Below are 23,755 nucleotides of genomic sequence, written 5' to 3' on the forward strand. Positions count from 1 at the left end.
TCTGTGTGTGTGTGTGTGTGTGTGTGCTGCTGTGAGTGTCTGTGTGATCCAGTCGTGCTGTCTCTAGGTGCTGGTAGGTGAGGTGCAGTCTTACGGAGAGAGGAAGACGAGCGTGGAGACCGCTGCCACACGTCTGTCGGAGCTCAGCAGGAAGGAAGACTACGATGTGGTGCAGAACCTGATCATGACCGTCCAGGACCGATACAAGAAACTCCTCCAGCACACCGCAGACCGGGGGAAAACACTCGAGGACGTCAGAAGACATGCTAAACAGGTATGGACTTCTCATATGAACTACAACACTGACAGAAAGACCTGTTTCCAGGAAATCACTTGGCAAATTCTTATGGTCTGTGCTTTTGACCTCCACAGTTCAGTGAATCATGGCACTTGCTGGTGGACTGGGTGACGGAGGTTGAGCAGACGCTGGACACACACAAAGAGATCTCTGTGTCGCAGGAAGAGATCAAACAACAGCTCACTGAACAGAAGGTACGTCACATCTCAGGACTCAGCAACGATGGTCTGCTGCACCTGTTACAACTTGCTGTAAAAAAAAAAAAAAACAGTAAAGTAAAAATGTGTGTATAAACCACACTGTAAATTTCCCCACAGAAGCAGTCAGTCCAGTCGGTTCATTCATAAGGTGGATTTGTATATTTTCAGGAGTTCCAGAAGCTGCTCCGCTCGAAGCGGCCGATGTACGAGGCCTGTCTGAAGAGTGGCCGCTCGCTGCAGGAGAAAGCCCAGAGTCCTGAAGACACGCAGCACCTGGAGAACATGCTGTCTGAGCTCAGAGACTCGTGGGACACCATCAGCGGTAAATCCAGCGAGAGGTGAGCCGACCGGAGCTGTGTAGTGTGCTGTGAGTCTGTTTCTGAGCTCTGAACGATGCTCTTCTGTCCCAAGGCAGCACAAGCTGGAAGAGGCTCTGCTGTTTTCAGGCAGATTCACTGACGCTCTGCAGGCTCTTAATGACTGGCTGTACAGAGCCGAGCCACAGCTGGCTGAAGATGTGCCTGTCTGTGGGGAAAAAGAGCTGGTCAACAATCTGATCGACACGCACAAGGTACAGCACGTCTCAGAGTAAAATGAGTTCTTTTTATTTTACATTCTCCATTAAAAGGCCTTTCAAATTACATATGAGTTGTTGGAATTGGACACAGAATAACTTAGCAAAACCTGTTTGGAGTCAGTGAAGAAAATCAGTGAAGAAAAATCAAGTTAAAGTTTTCTGAAAGCAAAATCACTTAGCAACATTGCATCTTTTCCTCCAGTTCTTTTCTTAATAATCATTACTATATTAATAATCATAATACAGCTATTTTATATTTGATCTCTGTTGTTATAAATAAGAACAGATGCAATAAGAACAAATGTAATAATGAAACAAGCATTCAAGTAAGCAAATCAAATAATCAAAAAAATCCAGTGTGTTCATTAATAAATTGCAATAAAAATAAAAAAACTAATAAATTGATTATTAAAACTACAAAAGCAGTTCAGTCAAGAGCAGCAAGTGATTCACTCTTTTCTTTTATTGTTTAATGCAAAAGAACAACAACAGTAGAACAAATACAAGAAAGAAACAAATAGACCTAGTGCATTACTTTTTTCATTTTACATCTAATACAAAGACAAATAAGGATAATCATGTGCTATTTGTAGCATCTTAATCACTAGACAAGTGATTTACAAATTAATAAAAAATTTTTTTGAAAACCTCAAATCTGACCAAAATCTTAATTTTTCACGTTTTATTTTTGTCGCTCAACATTGGCCGGTGCACATTCCGACTCATGTTGCCAGCACGGGTCTCCCATGAAGTCAGTGTGTTGTATTTTAGTCTATAGTCTGCTGTAGGTGATGCTCTGATGCGCAGGTGTTCCAGCGGGAGCTCGGGAAGCGTGCCGGCTGTATCCGCACACTGAAGCGCTCGGTCCGGGATCTGACGCGGAGCAGCACGGCCGATGCACACCGGCTGCAGGAGCAGATGGAGGAGCTGGAGAGACGCTGGGAGGCTGTGTGTAAACTCTCTGTGTCCAGACAGACTCGACTAGAAGCCGCGCTGCAGCAGGTGCCAGCACACACACCTGATGATCACAGCTTCACCTTCAGTCACTAACATTTATACTTACATCTATGCATTTAGCTGACACTTCAATCCCAAGCACTTACATAACATTCAAAGTTCTGTAGTGGTGTTACTGTTAACATCAATACGACTGAATATTCAGTAAATTATAAAGGTTTTTCAGTACATTTTTTTATTTGTATTATTATTGTATAACTGACTAATTACTAAAACTGAAATCAAAACGAAAAGATATTTTAAAATGGAAAAACTAAAAAAAAATGCCTAAAATACACATTTAAGGTACATTAACCGTTAACTGTCACTCACGCTTTTGAAGATAGTCTTGAATGTGCATGATACAAACCTAAATTTTTATAATTCATGACTGAAAACAATTTGTAACATGATTTTGATGTACCATTTACATGGTAATGCAATGTCTGATTTTAAAATGGGTTTTGAAGGATGAATTTTGAGATTTTATGTTTTCAAGTGATATATAACTTCTGATGATTTCTAAAATGTGATCGAGAAAAAGGCAACGAGGAAGTCTTTTTTTTTAAACAAAGGTCAAAACTCCTTTTGTAATGTAGATTTCTGAGGGTGCACTCTTGTCATAAATTAATCTATTACTTTTCCTACATAATTTTTAACAAAAAAATATTGGTATAATATATATTTGGGAGTCTTAGACCTTTCCAACTATATATAGTTTGTCAAGATTAGATTAAATTTGATTGTAATATAGTATAGTCAACGTAGGCGTCCCGTATACGGGACGGGGTGACATTTAACAGGTTAAGACATATTTGATAATCCCAACATATTGCACACTACAGGAAAAAAATCTGAAAGGTCACTGTACATTATTTATACCATACACATTCACATTGTACAGTACATTCAGACATATTTGATATTCCCAAAATGTCTTATTTTCTTTTAGTTTAAGTACTTAAATAACTAAAACTGAAATAAAAATAAACATTCAAAAAAGCAAAACTAATAAAAATGACAAAAAATTACTAGATTTAACTCAAAATAAAATAAAAAAGAATTAAAATACAAAGTATGATAATACAAAAAAAAAAAAAATTCTTAATGGTGATGAATGTACATATTCCAACACATTCGTTCTCAGGCGGAGGAGTTCGATGGGATGGTTCACTCGTTCCTGGATCATCTTTCGGATGTTGAGAGGGTCCTGAAGTACGGAGTGCTCCCTGAGGAGGAGCAGGCTCTTCTGGCATTTCTTACCTGTCACCAGGTACGGTGGACATGGACTCATTTAATAGTCCAGTCCAGAGAGTTGTACAGTATCATATGAGTTTCACAACGCTGTCTTTGTGATCTGCAGGAGTCGATGAGCTCCTTGAACGCTCAGCAGACGGCGCTGGAGAACATTCAGAGACTAGGAGAGGAGATCCTGTCCTCCTGCCATCCAGACTCCATCATCACCATCCGATCATGGACCAGCATCACAAACACTCGCTATGAAGAGGTGATTACTAGATATTAATTAGTTCAAATCTGTTGACAGTTGTGATTGGGCAAAACCATTGGGTTCTGGAAGTCTCATTCGTTTTTCTATAAAGGCATGATAATTGAAAAAACTGTAAAACTGAAACAAAAATAAAAATCTTGTAACATAAATCAATATGATGTTTATAACAGCACATCAGATAAATATCAGTTGTCACCCTATATCTCCAATAACATGTATTATTAAGATGATATTTAAATGCTTAGTTTGATTATCAAAACATATGATGCAATGCAACACAATCATAACTGAGCAATTAACAAATAAAAATTTCTCAAAAGCCAGACGGTCATATTTAAGACTCACAGATTTCTCTCTCTTAAAAAAAAAGTCTGGCTCATTAAAGGGTTAGTTCACCCAAAAATCTAAATTATGTAATTAATAACTCACCCTCATGTCGTTCCAAACCCGTGAGACCTCCGTTCATCTTCTGAACACAGTTTAAGATATTTTAGATTTAGTCCGAGAGCTCTCAGTTCCTCCACTGAAGCTGTGTGTACGGTCTACTGTCCATGTCCAGAAAGGTAAGAAAAACATCATCAAAGTAGTCCATGTGACATCAGAGGGTCCGGTAGAATATTCTGAAGCATCGAAAATACAGAGCAGTTTGTCATATCAGGTTTGTATCTTCTTGAACAAGTTCACCAAATCGATCTGAATCGTTTTAAACGGTTCGCGTCTCCATTATGCATTAATCCACAAATGACTTAACCATCAGAGAGATAGCAGGAACATCAGGAGCAGACAAATCAACTGCTAAATGATGTGCATGTGTTAAGTGTGTGATTTCATGGCTCAGGTCCAGACGTGGGCGAAGCAGCAGGCCGCGAGGATCCAGAGCACGCTGTCTGCTCTCGAGGCAGAGAGAGAAGAGATCCAGCGATTACTGAACTGGATCTCCTCCGCTGAAGAGACTCTCGGTCTGAAGGAGCAGGAGCCGCTGCCTGAGGACCTCGAGCTCACCGCAGACCTCATCACACAACACACGGTAAACACAGAAATACAAACTGTATTTTGAAAATACTTGCATGTATTTATGTGTATATATTTATATTAATATAATTTATATTAGAAATAAATCTTGTTAATATATAAACATAACATATTTTAAATACTGTATATAAATGCATGCATGTGCATTTACAGTATATATACATAATAAACACACACAGTACACATATATTATTTAAACAAAATCTTTTACTTTGGATGCGATTAATCTTTGAGAGCACTAAAGATGACAGAAGTTTCATTTTGGAGTGAACTGTCCCTTTAAGAAAAGCAAAACTGTAAATAAAATGTCAGTACTTTAAAAAATACAGTTTTAATAAGGTTCGACACCTGTGTATCAACTTCAAAACCCTTTATAAAATCAGCCAAATCAACATCAGTTTTCATCCCGAAGGTCCTGACAATTATTATTATTATTCAGAATCAGAATCAGAATCAGAATCAGAATGAGCTTTATTGCCAGGTATGTTTACACATAAGAGGAATTTGTTTTCGTGACAGAAGCTCCGCAGTACAACAGAATGACAGCGACAGAACATAAAACACATAATAAAAGAATAAAAAATACAAATATGTAGACAGTGAATGACAATATACAAATGACAATTGTAGGCAGGTATATTACAAAGTGAAGTTATGTATGTACATATATATTGTGTGCAAAATTTAAGTGTATACTAAGTATGTGTGTGTATATAAATATAAAGTGTAGTGTGTTCGCCATTATTGTCAGCTGTTCATAAGATGGATTGCCTGAGGGAAGAAACTGGTACTGTGTCTGGTCGTTCTAGTGCTCAGTGCTCTGTAGCGTCGACCAGATGGCAACAGTTCAAAGAGGGAGTGTGCTGGATGTGAGGGGTCCAGAGTGATTTTGACAGCCCTTCTGCTCACTCTGGATAAGTACAGTTCTTGAATAGAAGGGAGGGTTGTACCAATGATTCGCTCAGCAGTCCGGACTACCCTCTGTAGTCTTCTGAGGTCAGATTTAGAAGCTGAGCTGAACCAGACAGTTACTGAAGTGCAGAGGATGGATTCAATGATGGTGGAGTAGAACTGTTTCTGCAGCTCCTGTGGCAGGTTAAACTTCCTCAGCTGGCGGAGGAAGTAGAACCTTTGCTGGGCCTTTTTCACAATGGAGTCAATGTGAATGTCCCACTTCAGGTCCTGAGAGATGGTGGTTCCCAGGAACCTGAATGACTCCACTGCAATCACAGGGCTGTTCATGATGGTGAGTGGGGGGAGTGCAGGGGGGTTTCTCCTGAAGTCCACGATCATCTCCACTGTTTTGAGCGTGTTAAGCTCCAGGTTGTTGAGACTGCACCAGACAGCCAGCTCTTTTACCTCCTGTCTGTAAGCAGACTCGTCACCGTCCTGAATGAGGCCGATGAGTGTGGTGTCGTCTGCAAACTTCAGGAGCTTGACAGAGGGGTCCTTAGACGTGCAATCATTAGTGTACAGGGAGAAGAGCAGTGGGGAGAGAACGCAGCCCTGGGGAGCTCCGGTGCTGATTGTACGGGTGCTGGATGTGTATTTTCCCAGCCTCACTAGCTGCTGCCTGTCTGTCAGGAAGCTGTTGATCCACTGACAGACGGAGGTGGGCACGGAGAGCTGATTTAGTTTGGGCAGGAGGAGGTTTGGGATGATCGTGTTAAAGGCCGAGCTGAAGTCCACAAACAGGATCCTCACATAAGTCCCCGGTCTGTCTTGGTGTTGCAGAACATAATGCAGTCCAATGTTTACTGCATCGTCCACAGACCTGTTTGCTCTGTAGGCAAACTGAAGAGGATCCAGCAAGGGCCCAGTGATGTCCTTCAGGTGGCCCAGCACCAGTTTTTCAAATGACTTCATGACTACAGACGTTAGAGCCACAGGCCTGTAGTCATTTAGTCCTGTAATTTTGGGTTTCTTAGGGATGGGGATGATGGTGGAACGTTTGAGGCATGAAGGGACTTCGCACAGCTCCAGCGATCTGTTGAAGATCTGTGTGAAGATGGGGGCCAGCTGGTCAGCACAGGATTTCAGACAGGCTGGTGTAACACAATCTGGGCCCGGTGCTTTTTTCCTTTTCCATTATTATTATTATTATTATTATTATGTTTCCTGTTTTGTTCTGGGTCTCAAACAAAAATATGTGAAGTAATACTAATCCAAAATAAAAAAATAAAAAAACAAAAAATCCATCAGATGCATAGTACATCATTAGTTAAACTAAAACACTAGTTTTGCAGTTTTGTTACTTGAAATAAAATAAATGTTAACTAAAATAAAATAACTTGTTTAATTTCAGCCAGTTGCCTAGGGCTCACTTCTCATTTACATTTAGCTTAACTTAATAAAATAACATAACCTACAACTGAAATAAATAGGAATAAAAACTATATAGACATTTTTTTTAAAAGAAAGTTGAAAATATGAAAACATAGACACGTACAAACCCACAATAAAAAAAATATCAGAGCAGATCCGCCACTAAAAAACCAAAACCATGCTGAAGGTTCAAGGTCAAGAAATGTTACTGATTTCTTTTTAAGGATTTCATGGATGAGATGAAAGGGAAGCTACCAGAAATCGAAAATGCCACAAAATCCTGTAAACACAAGCTGGTTCCCAAGCAGCAGGTTTCTCCCAGTCGCAAGACACCAGCAAGTGAGTAAAGAATCTGTGTGAGTACTGCGTGCATGTCTTCAGCTGTAATCTCTGTGGACTGTATTCACTCATAGAGAGGAGAGGCACAGCGAAGCCCCCGCCGTCTGTTCCTCTTCCACTGGAGAAGCTGGACCCTCAGACACCCGTCATGTGTCAGCTGGTGAGTCAATGGAGGAAACTCTGGCTCCTGGCCCACGGCAGACAGAGCAGACTAGAGGAACATCTGCAGAGGCTGAAAGAGGTGATCAAGACTGCGCTGTAACTTTGATAAAAGAATACATCTGTGTTTGAGTCCATGTGATTTTCTATGAACGGTCTCTTTAACTCATGCAGCTGGAGGAGTTTGCTAATTTTGACTTCAACATCTGGCGGAGAAGATACATGCAGTGGATAAGTCACCTCAAATCCCGGATACTGGATGTTTTCCGTAGCATTGATCGAGATCAGGATGGCCGGATCACTCACAAGGAGTTCATCGACAGCGTGCTGGCCTCTAGTGAGCATTAAAATGATTTTTTGCATCAAGTTGTTTGGGTGAATAACCATATCCAAAAATATGTGTACATGCTTTACATTTCCATTTATGAAATTGTAAATGAATTAAAGACATACATGAAAAGTATTAGAAATTATAACAATTTCAAGTGTATAAATAAAATATATGTAATATATACATGTGATATATTTTAAGATTTTTTATGTCCGTCCTAAATCCAGTCAATACATGTAGAATGAATAAATATACAAATAGACATGTATTTACATACATGTATCTGTGTGTGTATATACTGTAAATATACAGTATGTGTATATATATTGCAGATTTTTTTATATATATGTTGTTTTAATAAAGTTGCACACACACACATGTAAAAAAATATATATTGCTGAAATAGGTCATTGCATCAGATAATACTATATAAATATCATCACATAGGCCTATATATAATTAATAGATGTAAATAATTTAATATACAGTATGTTATAAGCATATCTTCATCCACCCAGAGAATTTACATATGTGAATATTTCATATTGCCTTGTCAGGTGAGCATATTATGTAACTGTTTGCAATATTTGACATTGCATATGTGCAGAGTTTCCCACCAACTCTCTGGAAATGACTGCGGTTGCTAACATATTTGATGTTAACGCCGATGGATTCATTGACTACTATGAATTTGTGAGTGCCCTCCATCCAAGCCGAGACCCTTACAGAAAGACAATAGATGCAGACCAAATCAATGAGGAGGTGTGTGTAATTTCTATATTCTATCTACATTGAGTATTCCTGAAAAAGACAACTAACAGAAACCTGACTTCTGCAGGTGAGTCGTCAGGTCTCTCAGTGCAACTGTCCAAAGAGATTTCTAGTGGAGCAAATTAGCTCAAATCGCTACAGGGTGAGTGGAAATCTGTTTTTCAGTACAAATAATGCTGTCTATACCTGATATTACCACCTGGACTGATATAACGATGCAACACGGACTAAAAGAACCAAAAACAGGACATGATGTCACAAGATTCGACCGTAAAAAGGACAGAATGTACAGTACAAGCATATCTGGTTCTTGTGAATGCTAAACAAACCAGGGCTATGTTTCCCAGAAGTGTTTCTAAGCCTAAGTACACTATACGAGTCACCAGTGGTCCCTAAGATCAACTTATCTCACAATGCTTTAAAGAAACACAGCCCAGGACTGAATGGAGTATACACACAGACTTAGTGCCGTCCGAATGCTCAGGTCAGATGTTGATACCAGGTGTATATATATATATATATATATCCATGACTAGTCTACACGCCTGATGCTATGCCTGTGATTTTCACCAGTTTGGCGACTCTCAGCAGTTGCGGATGGTTCGTGTTCTCAGAAGCACTCTGATGGTTCGAGTCGGCGGTGGATGGACGGCATTAGATGAGTTTCTAGTGAAGAATGACCCCTGCAGAGGTCAATATCTCCCACTTATTCCAAATCTACTTATTGTAGGTGAAATCAGAGGACAAACGGAGCATCTCGCTATTTTCTGTGTAATATTATCTAACGGGTCACACTTTAGTTTTGTTGCCTACAATTTTTCCTTCCTAATTCTTGCTTACTAATAAAACTTATTCCGCAAGGATGCATTTTAGGTCTTGTGCTGTGAGTAAAGACTGTTATGCATCACACACAGTAAAGGGACGCACAAACCTGAAGATAAAGGCGAAGTATCTCTCTCCGGACGGGTTCGAGGCGTCGGGCCGCAGAGGCAGTGCTAAAGGCCTGACCGTCAGCAGATCCAGCTCCAGTCTGAGTTTATACAGCAGCGCTTCGGCTCCCAGCAGCCCACTGACACGCAAGGTACAGCAGCTAACCGCTCTCTAAACCATATTCATACAGTACATACATGATGTTTCTTGTACATGTGAGTCACTGCTCAGACTGATTTTAATAAAGTAATTCTGACATAGGCATTGCTACGCAGAAGTTTCTCTGGTGAGAGGTGCATTCAACCCAGGAGCTCTATCGCAGCTTTAGGGAGCGAGCATTTCTCTGCCGACATCGACTCTCCTTCACCTACAGGTTAAACACACAGCTCTTCTACAGTCTGCATTTACCATAAAGTGTCTGGTTTTCACCTAAAAAATATCTATAAATATCTAGATATCCTAAATATCGTGTACAGTACTGAATCAAAAATACAGTAACATTTTGAAATATTGCTGTTTTTTTTTTTTTACTATACGGTGAAATGTCATTTATTTCTGTGATGCTCCGCTGTATTTTCAGCATCATTCCTCCAGTGTTCAGTGTCACATGATCTTCAGAAATCACTCTGATATGATGATTTATTATCATTATCAATGTTAAAAACTGTTTTGGAAACAAACAAAACAAATAATTTGATTTTGTCCTGCAAGTCAGTGTGCAGGGATCCGTAATTTTAAATATTAGTGTAGTGAAAAGCAAGATCATTGTGTTTTATTTAGACCTGAGTCCTAGTTTCACATGTTATTTTTAAGAGGACTAGGGCCAAGTCGCAGTAGATTATCAGCACATTGAGTGATTTTGTGATTCGTTTTCTTTAGAAGCGATAGAAAGACCACCAACATGAACACATCTTGTCCCGTACCATGAGCTCAACCAGGCAGACGATCCTGATCCACAGGATGGACAGAAACCACTCGAGCAGACCTCAGATCAGTGGACACAGCTGGTCACTAGTGCTCTGAGGTGTGTTACACCATCCGTTTCATAGCATAGCATTGACTTTTTACCTTCACAGACTCTGTTTTTACAAAACGGACTCCCTGCTTTGTGTGTAACGAGAGAGCGCTGGAATGTTTCGCATGGGTTTGAGCAGCACGACGCCTGTAGTATCAAAGAGCAATAGCTTATGTAGTGCTTTACATAGCATACATGTATATGCACAGCTCTCTTTATTTTCTGTAGTTGCCTGATGCAGGGACAAATGTTCAATCTGACCCCGTGTCCTCCACTGCCTTTGTATCAGTTTCACGACACAGTTAGTGATGCAAAATACAAACCAAAATACTGCTGTCTGATGGTTTAGGCTTTATGATACGCAGAGCTTTTGGGGTCCATGTTAATGTTTTGTGTAAGTGTGGCTATTATATCCTCAGGTCTGAAGTTCTAGAATATTTCAGGGTCTAGATTATGAATTTAAAGACCACATGATATATACCAGCAACATGTCACCGTTAGCAAATAATAAATACTGGTTAACGGTGGTAAATGAGCCCCAGAAATACATGACTTTGCTTACATTTCCTGAAATGTGTAAATAGCAAATAGCAAAACCAGAAATACAATCGTTCCAGGTACATTTTTACATGACATGTCTACAAGAGTTGGTATAAGCTAGTTTATAGTTGTTCCTCATTGCAGATTCAGATTTATTTAGCAGCACAGTGTCATGTAAAAAAAAAAAAATGAAGTAAAGAAAATGTGCCTATGGATACACAATGGTTGCAAAATGACCTTGTGTTGGTTAAAGCACATTTCATGGCAGTTCTGAATAAAAAGGTCTGGTGTCTGATGCTAAACGGCATGATCAAATGTCTCCAAAACAGTTAAATGTGACCGTGGCAATGTTTCATTACACTGGTTGTTGGTAAAATATTCTGACTTTTCATCTGTCAAATCTAACCTGTATTGTTTACAAAAGAAAATGTGTGATAAAAACACATTTGCTGAAGCAAACATGCCAATTTAGCTTTCTAATTACTTTACCAGGTGTGCTACTTAGCAAGTTTACTGCGTCAAAAATGCCACACATACTGAGCTGATTATGCAATGCAAATGACAAAATGCATTCATTTACATGTAATTCACAATGGTAAAATTATTCTGTATTGATAACAGAGTATTGTGCAAGACAACATGCAAACTCTGTGTGAAAAGGAACAAAAGTTGTTAGCGTTTACTGTTCATTTCATCTGGAAACTGCAATCAAATGTAAGCAGAGTCACGTTTAACTGTGCTGTCAATATTCTTATTATAGCTTAATCGTAAAAAAACTATCTGCCATGATTCTTTGATAAACACTAGAAGTTGGAGCTTAAGAAAATCGTGGTAATTATAACTTCATGATGGTGTAAATACAATCATTCCAACATGACTTGGACAAACAAGAACATGAGGTCTTTAAATACTTTGAGTCTGTTTAGAGATGTTCTTTAGCATTTTAGCATTGCGTTTGCTGTATGTCTCTCTAATTTTTACACCTCAGTGTTTGTAAAATGTATATTAGTGTAATTTCCAGTCTATTTTTTGTTGTTGTTGTTGTTTGTTTCTTATTTGATTTTGAACAATCATGCCACCGGTTGTAATAACTTCCTTTGAGGATTTGAAAGTGTAGGTCTCAATGAGATTAGCTGAATTATACTCATCACAGATGCTCCAGCTGTGATTTTTGACTTTTATTTTAGCCAAACAAAGCAACATTGATTTTTTTTTGTTTGCCTTAAACCTACTTGTGAATGTTTGGAGTTGAATTCTTGTACCATTGTACCAGGTTGTTAAGAATGTAGCATTTGATTCGAATTACAGTACATATCAAATATGTGTGTCTTTTAATTTTGTGCATATGCGGTTCAGTTCTCTTAATTTTGAGTTGAAATGGGTTTGGAGGGTTCAGGATTGCTTAACAGGCATACTTTGCTTTAGCTTTTTGCTTTGCTACTCTGTTTCATCTGAGAATCTTCAAATGAAGGAATATTAATAAAACATTTAGCCAAAAATATGACACATTTATTTGCAATGGACTTGCAAGAAATAATAATTTCTGGCAGTGATTGATTAGATATGCAAAATCCATTTGACTCTCAAAAACTCAAAATTCTGTGATTATTCATCATCTTATAAATGCTGGTTTATATAATGCATTTCTGGAAAGAGATCGTCTTCTAATATGCACCTGCTGTTATTGTACTGTAAATCTCTGATGCTGTAAATAATGGTATGTTCAGTAGCATTATTGCTTGTTTACTGTACATTTCTGATTTTGTAAAATAAGGTTACATAGAATTTGAGATCAGCGCTGAATTACTTTTAGTTGTGGAATTACACTAATCATACTTGTAATTATAAATCTGTTCAAATAAAATGTTTTATAGAAAGTTGTGTATAAAATGGTCTATAAACTGTGCATTTTTGCAAAATTCAGTGCTAAGAAAAGACCCAGGCTGATGTACTGTGGTAATAAGGAGTTTTCCATATTGATTTTTCACAACTGTTTGTGCCATATTTAGATTTACACATTTAATGTTGTGTTTTGACGTTAAAGGAAATCTGCTTAAACTTAACAGATTAAATTTCTTTTCTTATGATGAGGGACAACAAATACTATGACAAATCATTTGGCAGAAAGAGGAGCAAACAGGAATTTGATTAAGTACATGAATACACTGATTTTAGTTCAATTTAAATAAATAAAAAAGAAAGAAAACCAAGTGAAATTGTAAGGTAAAAAGAAACACAAACACACACACACACACACACACATTTTGATGATTATAACAACTAAGTTTCGATGACAACTAAAGTAAATCTCAGGAAATTAGAATATTACTTAAGACCAACACAAAGAAATGATTTTTAGAAATCTTGGCCAACTGAAAAGTATGAACATGAAAAGTATGAGCATGTGCAGCACTCAATACTTAGTTGGGGCTCCTTGTGTCTGAATTACTGCAGCAATGCGGCATGGCATGGAGTTGATCAGTCTGTGGCACTGCTCAGGTGTTATGAGAGACCAGGTTGCTCTGATAGTGGCCTTCAGTTCTTCTGCATTCATGGGTCTGGCACATCACATCTTCCTCTTCACAATAAGGGATACCATGGTCCTTAAACCAGGTACTGGTAGCTTTGGTACTTTGTGCAGGTGCCAAGTCCTGTTGGAAAATGAAATCTGCATCTCCATAAAGTTGGTCAGCAGCAGGAAGCATGAAGTGCTCTAAAACTTCCTGGTATATGACTGTGACCTTTGACCTCAGAAAACACAGTGGACCAACACCAGCAGATGACATGGCACCCCAAACCATCACTGACTGTGGAAACTTTACACTGGACCTCAAGCAACGTGGATTGTGTGCCTCTTCCTGCAGACTCTGGGAACCTGATATCCAAAGGAAATGCAAAATTTAGTTTCATCAGAGAACACAACTGTGGACCACTCAGCAGCAGTCCAGTCCAGCAAGAGAGACGCTTCTGACGCGGTCTGTTGTTCAAGAGTGGATTGACACAAGAAATGCGAAGCTGAAACCCATGTCATGCATACGTCTGTGTATAGTGGTTCTTGAAGCACTGACTCCAGCTGCAGTCCACTCTTTGTGAATCTCCCCCACATTTTTGAATGGCTTTGTTTCACAACCCTCTCTAGGGTGCAGTTATCCCTATTGCTTGTACACATTTTTCTTCCACATCTTTTCTTTTCCTTCCCTTCACCTCTCTATTAATGTGCTTGGACACAGAGCTCTGTGAACAGCCAGCCTCTTTTGCAATGACCTTTTGTGTCTTTCCCTCCTTGTGCAAGGTGTCAAAGGTTGCCTTTTGGACAACTGTCAAGTCAGCAGTCTTCCCTATGATTGTGTAGTATACAGAACTAGACTGAGAGACCATTTAAAGGCATTTGCAGGTGTTTTGAGTTAATTAGCTGATTCACCAGTTGTCTTCAATATTGAACCTTTTCACAATATGCTAATTTTCTGAGATATTGAATTTGGGATATTAGTTGTCAGTTATAAACATCAAAATTAAAAGAAATAAACATTTGAAATATATCAGTCTGTGTGTAATGAATTAATATAATATACATGTTTCACTTTATGAATGAAATTAGTGAAATAAATTAACTTTTTGATGATATTCTAATTATATGACCAGCACCTGTATATATACATGTATGGTGAAAATTTGTAAGACCTACAATTTTACTCTAAAATTACATTAAATGTGTTTTTGGAAGTGAAAAAGAACAAGCCATCTTTTAATTTTAAAGAGAAAAAAAACACATTTAATGGTTTTTATTAAAATGACTGTTCCTTAATTATACGTTATCAGATATGTGCATTAGGGTTTTGTGTTAGGTCTTGTTAAATTAATGTTCATTGCATTATTTTAGAGTTTTTAAATATTTTGTCTGTTTGCCCCTTCTATATGTTAGTTTTTACCTCAGCTTTTGGAAAAACTACTTGTAATGAGTTTTGATTAATCGTGTGTTTTGCTCTTGGCAACCTGTGTTTCTTTAAGGTGATTGTCAGTTTTATAAAGGTAAAAACTGATTTTAATAAGTTTTGCCTTGATAACTCTAATCCTTTTTTTGTTTTATAAAGGTAAAAACTGATTTTAATAATAAGTGTTGCCTTGATAACTCCATAATTACCATTTTAAACTGTCAAATGTAAAGTTTTGTTTACACAGCTACCAGTTGTTTTCTTTTTTCTAGATATTTTTTTCTGGCAGGATATTTTTACAAAATGGTATTGTAAAACTTACACAAGTTGCTCATAATATGTGCTCATTCTGCTGTGTCTCACACTGGACTGTTTTAGGTTTTTTGGGAATTGTTTCTTCTGAAATGATCTTCTCTAGCCTCAACATTCTTTGTGTGATTACAAACTACGACTGCTCCAGGATATTATAAACACTGACAGCTCTCACTGCGAGGCCTTGGAGGAGCAGATCTTAACAAGTGACCGTGGAGCTGTTGTTCAGAGCCAGAACACATCAGTGTCAGAGAACCTTTCAAAGAAATCATTTACAGAAATTTACTTGACAACATGCAATGCGCATAAAACCGTGAAAGGAGAAACATCTAAAAATGTTAATCTAACAAACTTTCCATACGAAGACAGTTTAGAGCGACTACGTTTTAATCAGGCTCCAAAAACAACATTCAAATATCATATGAGTAGATCCCTGTCTTCCTGACATGTGATAGCTCTGTGTAAAGAAAAGCCACTTGTTACTTAACTTAAAAAAATTGCAATGATTTCAAAATTAAAAAATATATATATTTTGTCATGTTTTAAAGAATACACTTATTTTGATGTGTTGACTAACAAACTAAAGCACATGAAGTACTTGATTATAATTTTTACCTTTATTCAATAATATATGCACTAAATTACAACTTCTTCTTTCCAAGCGTGTCATTACAAATATATTTAAATACATACAAGTTTCAGTAGAAAGTATATTTTAGTCTATCATGAATGCTATTCGACAATAACACTTAAGCATATCAATGAACAATAGAGGTAATTATGAAAAGACATATAAAGATGTACGTAAGTCCTACTTAAGTTGGTCAAGAATCACTCTTAAGTTCAGCTGTTAAGTTTAAATTTAAGCTATGATTCATTTTCACTTAATTGTAAATAACATGTGATTAGTTTCTTAAAACATAAATCCAGTTCACATATAAGTATATTATTTCCTCAACAAGTGCTCTTTTTCATAAGCGGTGTGTTTTTCTTTTTCACTTTGGAGCTTGATAGACATGGTAACTAAGATCTGTTGTATTAAAAGGTTTGCTTTAAGAGTCATGTGTGTTTGGGACGACATGAAGGGAGTAAATGATGAGCTTCATATTGAGTGAACTATTCCCTTCAGCTAAACTTTTCTGTGGTCGTTGTGGACGCCTCCTCATGGAGAAGATCGACACTTCGTCCTGTCTGAGCTGCTGTACTCGTCATCTCTTAAAGTCTTACATCCAGAGCGCTGACTGTCAACATCGATTACCCTGAAGAACACACCAGGTGAGTAAACAATGATGGGAGGATTTCAGATTCCTTCAGCAAGTCTGACAAGATTTACATTAGTGTTGCTAGAAAATTCTGAGAATGTGTCTGGCACATTGCCGGATACTTTGTACCGAGAAACAATGTGCTTACTTATGTTATTATGTTTATTCAGTTATTTGTAATTATTCAGACAACTCTAGAGAACGTAATTTACAAAACTTTAAAAATTAAGATGTTTAGGTCAGCAATCGTGTGTGAAAATGCACTAGATGAACTTACATTTGTCTTGAATATTACATCAGATTGTGTGAACCAACAGTATATGAAAGCACTGCTTTTGGATCACTAATGTGTTAAAGATGCACTTTTAAGTTATCTGTTAGGATTCCTGTTCATTTCAATGGCAGCTGCTCGGCTGGTGCATGCAGTTATGACCCGATTGCTGCCATCTTTCTTAAACACTCAGATTTTGTGATTTATACATTAAATTCATTTGAACTCTTTTGATTAATATAATTTGCCAGATGCATAAATTTAAATATTTACAGCATGTCTCAACAGTAGACAATTACAAATGACAGCTAGATGTTGGTGCATTAATAATGTTAAATTTATAGTTTGCTGAGCAAAAATAAAATAAAATAAAAAAAATAACAGTAAAACAAAATTGGACTTTAAACGGTGTCCTATTAGATGCTTGTGGATGCAGCATCATGCAAAATAACATGAGAATAAGGACAATAAATAAAATAAGTGGAAAACAAATTTGAATACTTGAATGAAACCGAATTATCCTCCTAAAGAATGATTGCATTTATTAGATATTGTCAGGAGTAATGGAGCCCAAATCAGTGATCAGAGCAGTTCCAGTGTAACAATGGCTCTACAAACCTTTGCCCCTTGTAATTTTCTTTTTCAGTTGTTTCTCAGAGTTTGTAAATAATTCATGACTGTGCTTCACATGTGTGTAGGTTCCCAATGTGTGACAGTAAAGGCTTTCAGGATCTCATTAAGCTTGCACATTTTGATTTTGGTAATAACAGAGTGACAGTCAACATAATACAATAAGAGTGTTGTGTTTAGAGGACACAAAACCCATTTGAAAGAAAGATTTTTAAAAAGCATCACGTAACACATGAGTTGAGTAACAGGTGGTGAATGACAGAGCCACTGTCATCAACATGCTATTGTGACTACAATAAATAATTAAAGACTACTTTAAAAGTAATTTAATGAGCACTTGTGTGTACAGTTAGTTGTTTATTTTTGTAATGAAAGCAACAGATGATACAGGATGAGAGATGTACAGTATGAACGAAATATTCAGGTTTATTGAGAAGATTTTGAAATGGATTCTGTGAAAATTGAATAATGTTTTTTTTTTTTTTATTCATTTATCTCTCACAGATGTTTAGCCATTAATTAACTGCAATTAAGTACAAATGTTTTATTTAAGTTTAAATTTTTAATTTTTTTTTTATTAAAACTTAATAATTTAAAGTTTAATTTTATATTAAATGCAAATAGTGTCATGGTCTTGTCATGATCCTGTCTCTATCTCTCTCTTCTTCTCCCTCTGTCTCCCCCTGCTGGTTTTTCCCCTCCTGTCTCCCTCGCTCTTCGCTTATGTGTCACAGCTGTCTTCACTTCTCATTAAGATAATTCCCCCTCCACCTGGTTCTCATCTTGCCTTGTTATTTGGGCTACTTCTACCCTCTCGTTCCCGTGTCTCATTGTCAGATTGTTACTTCCGAATGAAGCCGTTGCCTTTGGCGTCCGTGTTAGCAGTTTGTCTTGGTCCTGTCCTGTCTAGTCGGGGTGAAGTTAGTTGTCTACTATCGCTACCTGTACCTCTCTGTGCTCACCCTTTATACCCCACAGAACCTTACCTGCTGTTCTACGCCGCTACCGCCCCGCACTGCGAGCACCGATCCCCGGCTCTCCCCTGAGCCCAATCAAAGCCTCCACCTCGCCAGCCTTCTGGTAGTTCCAGCCACGGAGGTTTCCTGTGTTAGTTTAACCCAGCCTTCGGGTCTTCCTTAGTTTTCATCTTTGTACTCCTTTGTTGGATTTTCCTGTGGCTTTCCTTTGTTGGATTAAAGACTGTCATTTTGCCCTCGCATTTGAGTCCCCTCTCTTCAATACCCATCACAGAACAATCTGACCACGATGGACTCAGCGAGTGGCAGTCCGTTCCAGACCGCCGTTGAGCACCAGGGCGTCCTCCTCGGGAGGCATGAGGAAGACATCTCCGCTACCCGACACGCCGTCGGTTCTTTGGCTGCCCAAATGTCCGAGCTGTCCAGCCAGGTCCACAACCTGCGTCTCCAGCCTTCCGCCTCTTATTCTCCTCCGGGTCAGACGGAGCCTCGGATAAACAATCCTCCGGTCTATTCGGGTGAGCCAACTCAGTGCCGCGCTTTCCTTACCCAGTGTGAGGTGGTATTCTCGCTCCAGCCCGTTACATATGCTAAGGAGAGGGCCAAGGTGGCTTTCGTTCTTTCACTCCTCCACGGGCGGGCTCGCGAATGGGGAACGGCCAACTGGGAGACGGAGGCAGAGTGTACCTCAACCTTTGAGCGCTTCAAGGAGGAGATGATCCGGGTCTTCGACCGTTCCGCCTACGGAGAGGAGGCGTCCCGTCGACTTTCCACACTCCGGCAGGGAAGACGATCCGTGCCGGATTTCTCCGTTGAGTTCCGGACCCTCGCTACCACCTGTGGGTGGAACCAGCCCGCACTGACTGCTCGCTTCCTGGAGGGCTTGTCTCCAGAGGTGCGGGACGAGGTCCTCGTCCGTGAAATCCCCGCCCGGCTCGACGACCTTATCGACCTGGCCATCCGGGTGGAGAGACGGTTTGATCAGCGCCGTCGTGCTCATCGCCTAGAGGAGAGTCTCTTCTCGCCGCCTCGAGTCAGCCCCTCCCACTCAGAACCGGAACCCATGCAGCTGGGTGGTCTGCGTATTTCGCCTAAGGAGCGTCAGAGGAGGATCTCTAACCGCCTCTGCATGTACTGTGCTAGTGCCTCTCACTTTGTGTTTTCGTGTCCGGTAAAAGCCAACGCTCGCCAGTAGGAGGAGGGTTACTGGCGAGCGCTACCACTAAGTCCATCCCTTCCACTTCCTGCACGATACTTCCAGCGCATCTCCAGTGGGCGGGGTCGTCAGCCTCCTGTGCGGCCTTGATCGACTCTGGGGCCGAGGGAAACTTTTTGGATGAGAAGTGGGCGCTCCAACAAGGTATTCCGCTCACACCGCTAAGAGACTCCACCTCTTTATTTGCCCTTGATGGCAGCGCCCTACCTAGGGTACAGAAACAGACTATCCCTTTAACTCTAACCATTTCTGGCAACCATAAAGAGACAGTTTCCTTTTTAATTTTTCAATCTCCTTTTACCCCTTTAGTACTGGGGCACCCTTGGTTAGAACTTCACAATCCACACATTGACTGGGCTAGGGGGTCTGTTTTGTCTTGGAAGTTGTCGTGTCATGTTAAGTGTTTAGCCTCGGCTGTTCCCCCCGTGTCTTCTGTTTCTGTGTTGCAGGAGGAGACGGGAGATCTGACTGGGGTTCCGGAGGAGTATCACGATTTGCGAGGGGTGTTCAGCCGTTCTCGAGCCATGTCTCTTCCGCCCCACCGTCCGTATGACTGCGCTATTGATCTCCGCCCGGGGACCACGCCCCCTCGGGGTAGGCTCTATTCTCTTTCTGCTCCCGAACGGGAGGCTTTAGAGAATTATTTATCTGAGTCTCTCAGCGCCGGCACAATCGTTCCGTCCTCGTCGCCTGCCGGCGCCGGATTCTTTTTGTTAAGAAGAAAGACGGTTCTTTACGCCCATGCATTGATTATCGGGGGCTGAACGACATCACGATTAAGAACCGTTACCCCTTGCCACTGATGTCCTCAGCCTTCGATATCCTGCAGGGGGCAAAAGTCTTTACCAAGCTCGACCTACGTAACGCCTACCATCTCGTACGCATTCGGGAGGGGGACGAGTGGAAGACCGCCTTTAACACGCCCCTCGGCCACTTCGAGTATAGGGTCCTCCCCTTCGGATTGGTTAACGCCCCCGCTGTCTTTCAGGCTCTGATCAATGACGTCCTTCGGGATATGCTCAATTTATTCGTTTTTGTCTATCTCGATGACATTTTGATTTTTTCGCCCTCTCTCCAGGTTCATGTGCAGCACGTTCGCCGCGTTCTCCAACGTTTGCTTGAGAATCGACTCTTTGTTAAGGCCGAGAAGTGCTCCTTTCATGCTTCGTCTATAACGTTTTTAGGCTCCGTTATCTCGGCAGAGGGGATCAAGATGGACCCTACCAAGGTCCAGGCCGTGCTCGATTGGCCCGTCCCTGAGTCTCGTGTCTCGCTACAGCGCTTTCTCGGTTTTGCTAATTTTTATCGCCGCTTTATACGCAACTTCAGTCAGGTGGCCGCGCCACTCACTGCCCTCACTTCGGTTAAGTCTCGTTTCAGTTGGTCCGGTTCTGCGCAGGAGGCGTTTGACCGGCTAAAGACCCTTTTTACGTCCGCACCCATCCTCCGCACCCCAGATAGCTCTAGACAGTTTATCGTTGAGGTCGATGCCTCCGAGGTGGGGGTGGGAGCCGTTCTTTCCCAACGGTCAGCGTCGGATAATAAGATACACCCTTGCGCGTACTTCTCCCACCGCCTTTCCCCCGCTGAACGTAATTATGATGTCGGGAATCGAGAGCTCCTCGCCATCCGCCTGGCGTTGGGTGAGTGGCGGCAGTGGTTAGAGGGATCCTCTGTCCCTTTTATTGTTTTAACGGATCATCGCAATTTAGAATACATTCGCTCCGCCAAGAGATTGAACTCGCGTCAGGCTCGCTGGGCCCTTTTCTTTACGCGTTTTGATTTTGTCATTTCATACCGTCCGGGCTCTAAGAACGGTAAACCAGATGCGTTGTCTCGACTCTTCGATCCCTCGGTCGGCCGCACCCCCCGAGAGGAAATTATCCCTTCCGGTCGGGTGGTGGGGGCTACGGTCTGGGGAATCGAGAGACAGGTTAAACGCGCTCTCTCTCACGTCGCTACTCCCCGTAACTGCCCTAGGGGCAGCCTTTTTGTCCCCATTCCCACACGATTAGCGGTTCTTCAATGGGCCCATTCTTCTAGACTAGCGGTTCATCCCGGTGCTCGAGGCACTGTCGCATTTATCCGCCAGCGTTTCTGGTGGCCCTCTTTAGAACGTGATGCGCGCCGCTTTATCGCTGCCTGCTCTGTCTGTGCCCAAACCAAAGCAGGCAACTCTCCGCCTGCTGGTCTTCTCCGACCGCTACCTGTTCCCTCTCGCCCGTGGTCCCATATAGCTCTCGACTTTATCACCGGTCTTCCGCCCTCAGCCGGCAAGACTGTCATCCTGACGGTAGTCGATCGCTTCTCAAAATCGGCGCACTTCATTCCTCTTATCAAACTTCCCTCTGCGAAGGAAACGGCCCAGATTATGATTGATAATGTGTTTAAGTATCACGGGTTGCCCACCGATGTCGTGTCCGATAGGGGTCCGCAATTCGCCTCGCAGTTCTGGAAAGAATTTTGCCGTCTCATAGGGGCCACTGCTAGCCTTTCCTCGGGTTTTCACCCACAGACTAACGGCCAGGCCGAGCGAGCCAATCAGATTGTTGCCCGCATGCTCCGCAGTCTAGCCTTTCGCAATCCCTCATCTTGGGTCGAACAGCTTTCCTGGGCTGAGTATGCTCATAATTCCCTCCCCTCCTCAGCCTCTGGTATCTCTCCCTTTCAATGTTGCCTCGGCTATCAACCGCCCTTATTTTCGTCCCAAGAGACCGATTCTCACTGCCCGTCCGTTCAGACCTTTATCAGTCGCTGTAAACGAACCTGGAAGAGGGTGAGATCCGCACTTTGTCGTTCTAAGAGACGCATGTGCGTGGCTGCCAATAAATCGCGTGTCAAGAGTCCTCGCTATGCCGCGGGTCAGAGGGTTTGGCTTTCTACATCTAATTTACCCCTCCAGTCTGACTCCCGTAAACTGGCTCCCCGCTTCATCGGGCCGTTCCGCATTATCAAGATCGTTAACCCTGTCGCCGTCAAACTCCGGTTGCCGCATAATCTTCGTCGTGTTCACCCGGTGTTTCACGTCTCCTGCATTAAACCGACCTCTCGCTCCCCCCCTCCCACGTCCTTCTCTGCCGTTCGTATCGAAGACTCCCCGGTCTACACCGTCCGCAGGATCATAGATAGGCGGCGTCGGGGTCGTGGTTACCAATACTTAGTCGATTGGCAGGGGTATGGTCCTGAGGAGAGGAGTTGGGTCTCCCCTAAGGATATCCTGGACCCCTCGCTCATTGATGATTTCCTCCGGTCTCGCCAGCATTTCCCCGCTGGAGCGCCTGGAGGCGCTCTTTGAGGAGAGGGTACTGTCATGGTCTTGTCATGATCCTGTCTCTATCTCTCTCTTCTTCTCCCTCTGTCTCCCCCTGCTGGTTTTTCCCCTCCTGTCTCCCTCGCTCTTCGCTTATGTGTCACAGCTGTCTTCACTTCTCATTAAGATAATTCCCCCTCCACCTGGTTCTCATCTTGCCTTGTTATTTGGGCTACTTCTACCCTCTCGTTCCCGTGTCTCATTGTCAGATTGTTACTTCCGAATGAAGCCGTTGCCTTTGGCGTCCGTGTTAGCAGTTTGTCTTGGTCCTGTCCTGTCTAGTCGGGGTGAAGTTAGTTGTCTACTATCGCTACCTGTACCTCTCTGTGCTCACCCTTTATACCCCACAGAACCTTACCTGCTGTTCTACGCCGCTACCGCCCCGCACTGCGAGCACCGATCCCCGGCTCTCCCCTGAGCCCAATCAAAGCCTCCACCTCGCCAGCCTTCTGGTAGTTCCAGCCACGGAGGTTTCCTGTGTTAGTTTAACCCAGCCTTCGGGTCTTCCTTAGTTTTCATCTTTGTACTCCTTTGTTGGATTTTCCTGTGGCTTTCCTTTGTTGGATTAAAGACTGTCATTTTGCCCTCGCATTTGAGTCCCCTCTCTTCAATACCCATCACAAATAGTGCGTTCTGGTTCTCTTAATTAGGATGTAAGTACAGTACATAATTATATGTATTTTAAAAATTACTTTTATTGTCTTTGAAATGTGTTTGAACTGTATTATAAATGTACTGACAAACATTTATAATAAACACAAATATACTTTAAAGTAATTTCTGTTGAAACTTGCAGGTTATGCATAGTACATTTGTAATAAC

At 41.2% G+C, this 23,755-nt stretch overlaps 1 protein-coding gene across 3 annotated transcripts in view; it reads left to right on the top strand.

The window, feature by feature from the left end:
* The window catches only part of LOC113116557 (microtubule-actin cross-linking factor 1, isoforms 1/2/3/5-like), a 28,309-nt gene extending 15,173 nt beyond the window's left edge, over nt 1-13,136 (top strand). For 2 of the 3 annotated variants that reach the window (XM_026284784.1, XM_026284785.1), the window contains 17 exons: nt 68-274; nt 373-492; nt 667-836; nt 910-1,069; nt 1,883-2,077; nt 3,219-3,344; nt 3,435-3,578; nt 4,420-4,608; nt 7,163-7,277; nt 7,352-7,518; nt 7,611-7,773; nt 8,375-8,529; nt 8,606-8,680; nt 9,112-9,229; nt 9,453-9,619; nt 9,730-9,841; nt 10,348-13,135. In XM_026284784.1, coding sequence (XP_026140569.1) covers nt 68-274; nt 373-492; nt 667-836; nt 910-1,069; nt 1,883-2,077; nt 3,219-3,344; nt 3,435-3,578; nt 4,420-4,608; nt 7,163-7,277; nt 7,352-7,518; nt 7,611-7,773; nt 8,375-8,529; nt 8,606-8,680; nt 9,112-9,229; nt 9,453-9,619; nt 9,730-9,841; nt 10,348-10,373 — 2,409 coding nt within the window. In that variant the 3' untranslated portion in view covers nt 10,374-13,135. Of the gene's footprint in view, nt 1-67; nt 275-372; nt 493-666; nt 837-909; nt 1,070-1,882; nt 2,078-3,218; nt 3,345-3,434; nt 3,579-4,419; nt 4,609-7,162; nt 7,278-7,351; nt 7,519-7,610; nt 7,774-8,374; nt 8,530-8,605; nt 8,681-9,111; nt 9,230-9,452; nt 9,620-9,729; nt 9,842-10,347 lie in introns of all 3 variants that reach the window. The other variant, XM_026284786.1, reaches the window with a different exon arrangement.
* Nucleotides 13,137-23,755: the final 10,619 nt, after the last annotated feature.

Source organism: Carassius auratus, chromosome 16 (assembly GCF_003368295.1).
Source record: "Carassius auratus strain Wakin chromosome 16, ASM336829v1, whole genome shotgun sequence".
NCBI classification, from domain to species: Eukaryota; Metazoa; Chordata; class Actinopteri; order Cypriniformes; family Cyprinidae; genus Carassius; species Carassius auratus.